Consider the following 12,383-nt stretch of genomic DNA (forward strand, 5'->3'; position numbering starts at 1 on the left):
CTGAAGGCAGATGCTCAACTAACTGAGCCACCCAGATGCCCCTGTGAGAAATATTTTTTAAGTTGATTTTGCACGTACAGACTGTTTAGAGAAGTGCCCTGAAGCAGTTGGCTAAAGGAAAGGAAACTTTTGAAACCATATTCACAAATTGATACATAAAGAAATTAACAGGACTTTCATCATAAAGTTAGAGAGCTGGCTCTGAACTTCAAATTTATTCTGAACTTTACATACTGGTAATGTTAGCCAGAAAAGGGAAGCAGTGTACAAAAGTTTGAATAGAACGTCAGTTCTGTTTCTGCTGTTTAAGAAGTTAATTTCCTTTTCAACAAATGCAACATGTTGAGTTGCCTTGAAAACCATAGTAAGGCATATTTTTTTTTCCAATATTTCTGATCAGATAGGGATTAGATCAGCAATCAGCTCTAAGTAATTCAGGAATTGTAATCATTCGATATGATGTTTGGTAGCATGTCAGCTATGGCATAGGTATTATTGACCTAGAGGATGAAGAGTAATTCATTATGTTTACACACTGACTAATGAATAAAATGCAGTTTCTTGGAAAGATGGGTTAGCACTTCATTGAAACATAAATAACTGGATTAGAAGAGAAAATAATTTAAAAAATTGCATAAAATCCAGGTTTGGGAAGTTTTTGAGATGCATACAAATCTCCGATATTTAAACCCAAATTCCTTAGTTTTGTGTATGTGTGTGTGAAAGAGAGCATGTGTTGAGAACTTTAATGCAGGATATTGAATGTCTTTTAAGAAATTTAAAACAGAAGTCTACCTTTTAACTGAACCTAAAGTACTATATATTTTTTACTTTAAGTACTGAAAATAAGTATGTTAAGTACCAAGAATCATTTATTACTGAAAATATGAAAGTATTTTTATTATCTCTTTCCCAAATAATAAATATATTGCAAACACGCTCTTCTTGCCATTACTCTACTCAAATATTTAAGTTTAAGAAGAGAGAAATGGAAGGCAGGACTCTTAGTGCAAAAGTTCACTCTCCATCGAAGGAATGTTTTTCTTTTCACTCTGAGGGTCTTCACTGGAAGAGTAGGAAAACCACCTGTGAGATGCATCAGATGGCAGTCACTGTTTGTACAGATGGTATAACAGAATCATTTAGGTTTCTAATTTCAAACGAAAAGTAGTTTAGATTGAAGGAGCAACAATCTTTGCAGAGCTTAAATCCTTCATATGCCCCTAGCTAATAATTGCTTGGTTTGCTAAAAAAAAGCTGTGCAAGGTCAGAAAAAAGTGGGGGAAGGAAAGAAAGAACAGAGATAGAGAGGGGGAAAAGAGAGGGAGGAGGAAGCAAAGGCAGGTGTGAGAGGGAGAGAGATTCACTTTAAATTGCCGTTGAAGAAATTATTCTAGTTATGAACTCACTACACTGAACAAAACGTCAACAGCACTTACCTCTCGACAGCCTGATTCGGTGTCAGAAGGGACATGGCCTGCTTTCTTACAAATGTAAAAAAGTGTTTCGTCACAATTTTTAACTTTCCAGTGTCCCTCCTAAGTGGAAAAATGTTACAACATGAATGAATACACTTCATTATTGATGCTGATAGATAACATCAATTATTTTGAATAAAAATATGATTAATGATAAGTGTTTCAGGATGGGGTAATGAGTCAGGACTTTGTGTGGTCCTTAGAAGGGCCTCTCTCCCTCTCTCCATGGGAATGGGAGGCCCTGACTATGAACAATTCTAAGACACGCAATCCCAGATTGGCGGGCAGGAAAAGAGGGGCCACTAATGTTTCTTGATAGTATGCTAGGCTTAATATTGGGTGATTGTCATATATAATCTCAATGTTACTATGAAATAGGCATTATTATTCCCATTTTAAAGGTTGGATTTAATATACGCATAAGGTCCTACAGTCAGTAAAATTTGGAACTAGGATTTAATACCAGGCTCAGCCTGGATTTACATTAAGCTGCTCTCAATTTTTCTTTTAAAAGGATGGGTTAGAGCTGCGATTCTCAATCTTTGCTGTGCACCAGGATTATTTGGAAGGGTTACGAAAACACCGATGACTGGGCCTCATAATTAGTGCGTCTCATTTAATATATCAGGTAGGACCTAATAATTTGCATTTCTAACAAGGTTTCAATTGATGTCGATGCTGCTGGTCTGGGGACCACGCTTTGAGAATAACTTGGATGAAACTATCCCTGTGACCAAGTCAGAATGCTGCTTCTTCTCTTTAATCACTTCTAAGTGTAACACTGAATGCTTTGCTATTTAATGGATAAACCTGATGCTGGGGGAATACCTGGAAACTACCATGAATCACCCTAGATAACATTATAATAGCTGAACTTTGTGTTCAAGCCACAATGTCCTTCTTTATTACTAATTTTCCAAAGCCCCACTCCATTTCTTCTTTATATGACAGGCAGATACTTTCATGTCTTCTAGTTCTGCAGATGGCTGCTCTGACATCCTACATTAATAATGAAATACAATAACTGCTAACAGATTAAAATTTTATCCTCCCAAAGGATTTGTTATTTTAACACAAATCAGACCTTTAGGCTAAAAGCATACAATTCAAATTTTAAGTGGTATCTCAGGCAAGCAGGGTTTCAGGGGAATATGAATACTGTATAGGGGGTTGACTCCTTCATCTGTAAGAGCAGCTCTGGAGCGCCCCCCTGCCCAGTCTTCCAGCAAACCACCCAGTTAAAGGATAGTGTCAGGCATACTGCAGTTGCTTAATAACAATTGGAGGGATGGATGAATGAATAAATAGGTTCGTAGGCTCTCACATTCAAATTAGGCATCAACCATGCTTAGGTAACTTGTTAATTATAGTAATTATACTCTACGTCAAGTTCTACATCAAGGTAATAAATGTTACTTTTTATGCATCTACTATTTAAGGAGCTACTGAGCAACCAGAAAGGGGGACACAAAAAATCACACTTATAGCAGCATTGTTCTGACACATTCTGTAATATTAATACCTGTCCTTACTCTCTAATATAATTTTTCTGTCCAAATGTTGGCTCCTGTTCTGTGAACATGCTAGGAGAAATACTGGTGTCTGTCAAATGAAAAAGGAGACCATTGGTAGGAAATGAAGGTCATCTTAATTATCTCAAAACCAATGAACCAATAAAGCATCAAATATTGTAGAATAAACAGTGATGGCTTTCAGCAGTTTAGACCCTAGACAAATATTTAGAGAGATCATTGTCCCTCTTCAAATGTGACTTGAGAACAACCTTAGCATTTAAATTGTAACTGAGCATATCTGAGACAGCCTAAAAGATAATACAATGAAATGGGCCATAAGAGTAAGTGCTTAGAACTTTTCTGAGTTTGGTTGGTAGTTACTTTGTCAAGCTACTTAAGTAACATTTAATAAGCTGCACTTGGTAAAGTATCCTGATGGTAGGAAAGAGTAAGAATGCCTACCAAATCCTATTGACTTTAAAACTCAAATGGTGAGGTTAGTAGCTATCTGATCAAAGAGATTAAGTCTATTCTAAATATAATAAGTGCTTCACATGGCTTGGGATTAAACTAATTTTGTATAATCTAATCCGATGCTTTAGATAAATGAAACACTACAGCATAGAGATAAATGTGATATTATTAAGCCCACTGGGACCAAGCTATATACATGTGAGGAAAAGAGCAAGATTTTCCACTGAGTCAGTTTTCAATGGGGTTACACACACTGTAGAAATCCTTTAATGTTAATAGGATAATGGAGCTTAAAAGCCATCAGTCCCTAGAGTAATTTCCTGACACCTCAGATTGTCTCCTCATATATTCACCATAGAGGTCAATGGCACCATCATCCACAAACATGGCGGTCACTCAAGCCAAACACCTACCCCACATCTAAGCTAGCAGCAATTCCTATCCTCCAAAGGATCTTTGAATTTCTCTGCTTGTCTCTAAATTCACTACCCCAGTTCAATACTGGAGTAGCCTCCAAACTGGTTTCTCTGCTTCCATTATTCCTCTCTCTTATCTCTCTCTATGTATCAGCCACAGTTACTTTTTTTTTTTTTTAAAGATTTTATTTATTTGACAGACAGAGATCACAAATAGGCAGAGAGGCAGTCAGAGAGAGAGAGGGGGAAGCAGGCTCCCCACTGAGCAGAGAGCACGATGTGGGGCTCGATCCCCGGTCCCTGAGATCATGACCGAGCCGAAGGCAGAGGCCCTAACCAACTGAGCCACCCAGGTGCCCCCACAGTTACTTTTTAAAATGTAAATCAAACCATGCCCTTCATCTCCTTGAAGCCCTTTCGTCATTCTATAGCAGGCCTATAAGCCTCACATTTTTGGATTCCTCCTGCCCCCTCTCCTATGATCCCCTCATCAGTTCTACCTTCAAGCCACTCTGGTCTTCTTTTCGATTATTAAACATGAAAAGCCCTTATCCTGCCTTTGGGCTTTTATACCATCTGCCATCTGCTGTCTAGAATGTTCTTCCCCTGTTCCTCAAGAGGGTCCCCCCCCGCCAAGTCCCAGATTAAACATCATCTCCTAGAGAGCCTTTTCTGACTATCCTGTCTGAAGTAGCAACCCCAACCCAAGTTTTTCACCATTATGTCATCTATTTCCTCAAAGCTATCATCACAAATAAAATTACCATGTTTTTCCTGTGTGTACACGTTTATTGCCTAGCATGGAAGCCCCAGGAAGAGCAGGGACTGTGTCTGTCTTCGTCTCTGCCACAGCCCAAGCCCCTGATGAACATGGTCCTCAAGTGAGCATTAAACAAACAAATCAACTTACAGATTGCTCTGCTGAGACACATTGCTGGCTTCTATTTGGAAAAATTTGGGGTTCAAGTGTGTGCCAATTAGTAAAGGTGACTGAGATGCCATTAGACCATTCAAAGGAAACTGGAATTTTATTGCTGCTCAAACCAATCCATGTTTCTGATGCATTTTCTGTAAGAGATAAATGTAAATTACAGGAATCCTGTTATATGCAAAGGAGATAACACACCGAGCCTGTTACAAATGATTTCTTCTTTATTCGTTCATGCAATAAAATCTGTTTAAGTCTTGGTATACAATACCTACTTAGATCTTTTTCCCTATACTACCCCATCTGCTCGACACAGACGTTGGAAGTAGGACAGAGTGTGATCTAAAGCCAATGCAAGGACAAAGCTTAAAAGCAAGTCAGATTGCTGGGACTCTAATTAGTTTCTGCTACTATATGAAAAGTAGATTTGAACAGTATGGTTTTGCCTCTGCCTAGAGAAAGGAAAAATAGCAAGGTCAACTGCATTAGGAAAAGGGCACTTAAAGAAAAAAACAGCCCTTTACAATATATTTTTTCTTGCCTTTTTTTTTTTTTTTTCCATGAGAAAAAAGGAGCAGGAACTCTTAGAAGCATTAAAATGGGAGCAATGGGGTTGCTAGAAAAGTAAATAAAGTTTGACAGCCCAGGTAAGGTGAAAAGACCCTAGGAGGCTGAGAGAAATGTTCAAGTGCCCCTATTGAGACAGAGGCAGCCACAGGATTCTTTTAATCTCAAATGCAGGAGGTGAGAAAAAGTGACAGAGAAGGATTTTTGTTTTCACTCTAAACTAAAACCTAACTTTCAAAAGGTCACCAGAGTGGACTCTGGAGATTTTTTTTTTCATTAAAAAAAAAAATTTACTCTAGCTCCAGTGATTTCAATGTTTTTTCAGCAGAATCCTATGGCATATATATAACATAGGTGGGGGGAATGGTTCTGATGGGCAAAAGGCGGGTGGAGGCCTAGGAGCTCAGAATTCCTGAATGTGGCACAGAGCTTGAAAACCACCATACCGAATAAATTTTCACTGGTCAAAGTTATTAAAATCCAATTATTTATCTCAGAAATTCCATTATTGCTTAGATCACATGACCACAGCACACTACTGCTATGTAGTGACCATAAGGCTAAATTACAGGTTTAAGTTCTTTTATTAAAAGTTTCTGGAAATGATCTTTGCCCCTTAAAAAAAAAACCTTCTAATATATCTGGCATATGTGAGGTGTTACAAAATTTCTGAGCATATATTTTGTAAAAATCCAATGAATTTGCACTCCTGGATATTAATTAGAAGTTTGAGATATATATGCCATAAGTAATCACTTTTAAATAACTTGATTTCTTTTCAACTCCACTAATAAAGATCGTGACAACATTATATTTCATACCTCTTAAATCAGAGACATTTGGCACTTACCATCTCCAAGGAGGGTTACAAAAAACTCCACATCTGCTAATGAAGCAATGTTTATCAATGTGCTGTTATCAGAGTGGCAAGAATGCAAAGCTTCCTTCCAGGTCTTTTTTTCTTTCTGAAGTTTATAGCAGTTAAGACTGTGGGGATTCCAGCCAGGCTCACAGTGTGTAGCATAATATTTCCAGGTACTTTTTTCTTTTTAAACCAACAAAACATAATGTCATTTTCCACAATTTTTAAAATGTTTACTTATTAGACTTAATATAAATTGTCATCAACATATGATTACTTTAAAAATTTGAAAAACAGAGACATATGAAACAATAACATATAAGCTATCTAGATCTTCAGAGTCAAGAAGGATTCAATATATGATCTAGATCTAGATCTAGATCTAGGATCTAATGGATCTCAGTGCTTCATTTTACAGATGAGCTAAGGCATAGAGGTAAGGAGATTTGGAAAAGGTTACACAAGCCAAGTGAAGAGTTAGGGCTAGATGTAAAATTTAGCAGTTAGAGTTCTGCATTTATTTTTTATTTATTTTTTTTAAAGGCACTTTTTTTTTAAAGATTTTATTTATTTATTTGACAGAGAGAGAGAGATCACAAGTAGTCAGAGAGGCAGGCAGAGAAAGAGGAGGAAGCAGGGAGCCAGATTCGAGGCTCAATCTCAGGACCTGGAGATCATGACCTGAGCCAAAGGCAGAGGCTTAACCCACTGAGCCACCCAGGCGCCCCTAGCGTTCTGCATTTAAAAAAATCTTTTAACACTGGAAAAGGAGTATTATGAAAAGCAGTTTAAAGGGCATTCCCGGGCGCCTGGGTGGCTCAGTGGGTTAAGCCGCTGCCTTCGGCTCAGGTCGTGATCTCAGGGTCCTGGGATCGAGGCCCGCATCGGGCTCTCTGCTCAGCAGGGAGCCTGCTTCCCTCTCTCTCTTTCTCTGCCTGCCTCTCCATCTGCTTGTGATCTCTCTCTGTCAAATAAATAAATAAAATCTTAAAAAAAAAAAAAAAATAAAGGGCATTCCCAAGATTTTACGTACAGTATGTGGGTGGGGGCAGATATTTATCCTTAGCTGAGGAAAAGCTTGAAAATCTCTGGAGGTTACTTCCTCCAGAGCAGAGATGACAAATAGCTTTCACCTTTAGGTTAGTCTAAGTGTCTGTGTTTTCCCTCTGGGTTCATGTGGACACTGGGTTAGACTTACAGGAAAATAGTGCCATGATGCTTTGGCACGGGAAGGGGAGGCGGTGGTGTACATGTCAAATTTTGGCTCTCCCTTTCCAGGATCTTGTCCTCAACCTGGTGATTAGCATTTTTACTTTATTTTATTGACCACAACTGAGTGCCTCCCTCAAGCACTAATTTAGTTAGACATAACTCCAGGGCTATTTGGGAAATGAGACATTGTTTTAAAATTGCTCTGGGATGCTGACAGCAATTAGAATCACAGTCCAAGAATGTTAGAACATTTAGGTGTCATCTACTCCAGTAGGTTTTAACCCTAAGTAATATAGTCATGGAGCCCCTTTTAAAAATGGAACTTTTAAACTTCACTCTATGGGTAAGATAAAAAGTAAAAGAGGAGCTTCTCTGATTAAAGCAGGGGTGGAGACAAGCAAAGAACCTAGAGATCCTGAAAACATAGTTCATCAAAAGAACCTGTTAAACCTGGAGGAACAGAAAATAATCCAAACTAACAGCTTCATTACCCTCATTTGTGGTCTTTGGATCTCAATGAGTAGATCCAGAGTAAATAAAACAGAAAAAAAAAAAAAAAAGAGGATGGCAGGAAGGCATAAGAAAGAAACAGTGAAGAAGGAAGAAATGGACAAGAGAAGAAGGAAGGGATGGAAAGGAGAGTGATAGCAATTTCAGCATGTTTTTGACATAATGAAAAAAACTCCACATAAAAAAATGGCACAATGCTTCTTCTTTCCCCTACACTCCCTTATTCTACCACACCCTTGGGCTTAGTCACTTAAAGGAAAATGAAAGTTAAAGTCTGATTGTAAGGAATAATATTTAAAAAGAATAATTCAGCTCATTATTTGAAAATATGGTTATATTTTTATTTATTTATTATTTATTTATTTATTTATTATGGTTATATTTATCTTTTTTTTTTTTTTAAGATTTTATTCATCTATTTGACAGAGAGAGATCACAAGCAGGCAGAGAGGCAGGCAGAGAGAGAGGAGGAAGCAGGCTCCCCGCCGAGCAGAGAGCCCGATGCGGGGCTCGATCCCAGGACCCTGAGATCATGACCCGAGCCGAAGGCAGCGGCTTAACCCACTGAGCCACCCAGGCGCCCCTATATTTATCTTTTAAATATGGTTATATTTTTATTTCTACATTCTGAGTGAAGACATTAATTCCCACAGAAACTAAAAAAGAGCCAATAGACCTTAAAAACAAATAATTGGGCTTCAGGTATTAGATTGTAATTAGGTGGTATTTACGTCTTTGTTGCATATAAAAGTTTGTATGTCAGTTCAAGGAGGAGGGTAATAAGAGATTCAGAGTGTACTAAGGGATCAATGAAGTAAAAGAATTTTATAAAACCATGTTCTAATTTATATTTAATTCCAAGGTACCCATAAATAAAACTCAAAGCTGGAATAGAAAAGAAAGCATATCTTGTTTATCTCATGCAGAACAACTAAGAATGGAACGTTTTTTGTTTTTTTTTAAAGATTTTATTTATTTATTTGACAGACAGAGATCACAAGTAGGCAGAGAAGCAGGCAGAGAGAGAGAGGAGGAAGCAGGCTCCCTGCTGAGCAGAGAGCCTGATGTGGGGCTCAATCCCAGGATGCTGAGATCATGACCTGAGCCGAAGGCAGAGGCTTTAACCCACTGAGCCACCCAGGCACCCCAGAATTGAAAGTTTTTTTAAAAAAAGAAGCAATGTTTTCAATGTCTAGGTTATTTTGTTTTGATTTTTAGTAAAAAATTTAGGAAAACTAAAAAATATATTTTTTAAATAGATGGTGCCTTTGGAATAATAGATATTATCTATTTGCCTATATTTATTTATATAAATATAAAAACTAGTCTTAAATTATGAATTATTAGCAAAAATGTAAAGGAATTTTAATATATTCAGAGGACAGATAAACAACTCATTAAAAACAACTTAAAGTAAAAACACTTACCAATCCCTTCTTGATCAGTGTGGTTTAGATATTTTTTACATATATAAGGCAAGGTGGAGTCACAATCCCGACTCCTCCAGGCATTTGGCATAAATGAATTAAATGTTCCACATTGATGTTCAACAAATGGCTCAAAATTTATTTCTGAAAATACAGTGTATGTTTAATGTCAGAGGCAAAATCAGTTAGTTTAATATATATCGGTGTCATCTTATTTATTCAAATATGATATATTCAATATATATAAATGTAGTTTTTAACATCAAGGAGATAGCCTTTCTCTTTGGCATGTATGGCAAATCCTGTAAGATGTTATATTACATCTATGATTTTGAGGTTGAAGTCCATACATGACAATGAAATGATTTCCCAAAGATAGCAAGAGCTGATTTTATTGTTTTAAAGAAATATTTGACAATTTGTTGCTATTTGTAAAACAGCTGACAGGAGTCTTGACTCTAACCCAATCCTCCTGCAACCTTGGCTAAATAGCTTACCTTCTTGACCTCCATTTTCTTGTCTGGAAAAGCTTGCCTTCCGGGAGTTCAGGCAAGCTTAAAAATGTTTATAAACCACTTTTGAAATAACATGACTTATAGATACGTGGGAAATAGCTGCTGCGTAAGGGTGTGATATTGCCACCGCCGAAGGCACAAGAAACAAAGCAGGTACCTGGGTTCCAGTTCAGGTAGCTGAGCGGTGTTCTATCAGACCACTGCCAGCCAGCGTTTTCATCCAGCTGATTCAGACCGATCCACATTTCCACTGCTTCACTGCCCAAGTGCTCTGAAATGAAGAGAAATACCAAGTTTCAACACACGCAACCTCCTCCCCACCATGTTACACTTCTTTCTCATTTTACTATTCCTGAAGGACGCAGTCATAAGTGAACTCCAGTCCATAACAAAGGGTTCCAAGTGCTCCTAAACCCCACTCTGAAGCTTCAGCGTAACAAAGTCAGCCTCTGCCATCTTGAGAAACACAGCAGTTTCCTAAAGGCTCACCAACAGCAATTCTTTGGCTGTGAAGGCCTTAATTGAAGCATCTGGAAGTGCTGCCTCTCAATGATCCTCAATCCCCGAAGACTACATGGTTGTGAATTTGATTGAGACCATCTGATTTGTGTGAGCTCCTGCACTTAAGAGCTTTAGATGGGGGAGGAAGACATGTACAGGAAAGTCACTCCAGCCTTAGCTTGAAGGCCCAGGACTCCAGCTTGCTGAGGCCACCATAGGCTCCAAGCAAGGGTGGAACAGGAAGAAGTAATGTTAAATCTAAGTAATGGGTGTATACGTGTGCACGTAAAATTTTCTGCACTTTTCAATATTTTTGAAGTATTTCACAGTTAAAAAATTGAACAATGTAAAGAAGCTTTTCTTCAGGGACCTGGCAAGGAAGAGAAAAGCAGGTACGTATTGTTGGTGAATGGAGGCAAGTCCTCAAACTTAAGAAGGTATGCTAAAGCAAGCAGGGAGGGGGCTTGTCTGAATCCTAAAAAATGATTCTAGCATAAAAGAAAACAAAAGAAAACAAAACAACAAAAAAGTCAGCCCCAAACGTAGAAAGCCAACCAGGGAGAAGTATGTAATGTAAATTCAGGGATGGCTATTTTTCCGATTGGATAAAAAATATTTTACAGTTGTCTATGATGCTTTTTAAGTATTTAAAATAGATAGTTTTATTAACATGAGGGTAAAATGCAACCTACTAAATTAAAATATTAATAGTGTTTCTGGATTTGGGGATTATGGCTCCCCAAAGAGAGAATGGATTCACCAAAACTGATTATATATAATGCCAAAAAGAAGGCCACAATAATTACAAAAGAATCTACATGGTGTATATTATGGTCTACAATTATATTTCAATTATTTTGCTTTTAAAAAAATTAAAGCACTGCCTTTAAAATCCACACCCCCCCCAAATTATTATAGAACGAATTTTGGAAAACAGTGTCAGAAAAGTAGTTAAAGGGACTAGTTTCATGACACTTTCAAATGTTGCCATTTAATCTTTTAATCTATAAAAGGGAGAATTTTTCTCTTCCTTTCATGGTTCATCTGCTTCAGAACCCAATATATTTTGAGTCGGATGCAGGGGCCCTGCCTGAGACTCAGGCCCTGATAGTTGACTTATGAATAGGGTCCACAACTATCCCAGTTTGCCAGGAAAACTTACAGTTTAGCTGGTAGTTTCAGAATAATTACAACTCACAGCCTCTTTTACTCTCAGAAGACTCTCAGTTTGGATCATAATTTATATGATCACCCAGATTATAAAGATCATTGTATTCACATAACAAGCCTAAGCATCCTCTGTGATTGAGTCTTTCAGTTCAATGGTGGAAAACTGAAAGAATCCACTTCACTTAGGAAAGAGAAAAAGGGGCTTTATAATTTTGAGACCTCAGAAATCCCTGAACAGAAACAGCGATCATTCACAGGTCCCACCCTTCCAAAAACTCCTGTGGCATTTACACAAGAGTCTCTTTCTGATGTTGATTTGATTAGTCCCTTCAGTAACACTATCTGATTAAATCATACAATGGGTATCATGATGACAAGAGGTGGCAGGGAAGATGGAGTGACAAGATAGAGAAATGTTTGCATTTCGTATCAGTGTCAAGTGATATTTTCAAATAACCTAATGAAAATACTTAAATAGCAATTATTCTTATCGTAGAGTTATTTTGAATGGCCTCTGTGCAGTTGTTTTGACAATACACATATCACTTAACAATACATATAAAAATCACTGGGTAATTTATAAATTGTGTTTAAGGTTACAAAACCAGCTTTTTATTTTTTTATTTTTTTAATTTAATTTTATTTTTTCAGTGTTCCAAGATTCATTGTTTATGTACCACACCCAGCGCTCCATGCAATATGCAAAAACAGCTATTTAGCTTTTCAACTAAATTGGCTCACAATTTTGTAGTAATAAACTCAAACCTAAATTCCTTTGGATATTTCTTGGCATTTGTGACAGCTTAGAT

At 37.4% G+C, this 12,383-nt stretch overlaps 1 protein-coding gene across 1 annotated transcript in view; it reads right to left on the reverse strand.

Annotated features, from left to right (window-relative positions):
- PLA2R1 (phospholipase A2 receptor 1) overlaps positions 1-12,383 on the reverse strand; it is a 108,986-nt gene that overhangs the window by 63,770 nt on the left and 32,833 nt on the right. Inside the window, 5 exon segments of the mRNA XM_047721863.1 lie at positions 1,440-1,538; positions 4,793-4,950; positions 6,228-6,422; positions 9,389-9,532; positions 10,061-10,174. Coding sequence (XP_047577819.1) covers positions 1,440-1,538; positions 4,793-4,950; positions 6,228-6,422; positions 9,389-9,532; positions 10,061-10,174 — 710 coding nt within the window.

This window comes from Lutra lutra, chromosome 3, assembly GCF_902655055.1.
Source record: "Lutra lutra chromosome 3, mLutLut1.2, whole genome shotgun sequence".
NCBI classification, from domain to species: domain Eukaryota; kingdom Metazoa; phylum Chordata; class Mammalia; order Carnivora; family Mustelidae; genus Lutra; species Lutra lutra.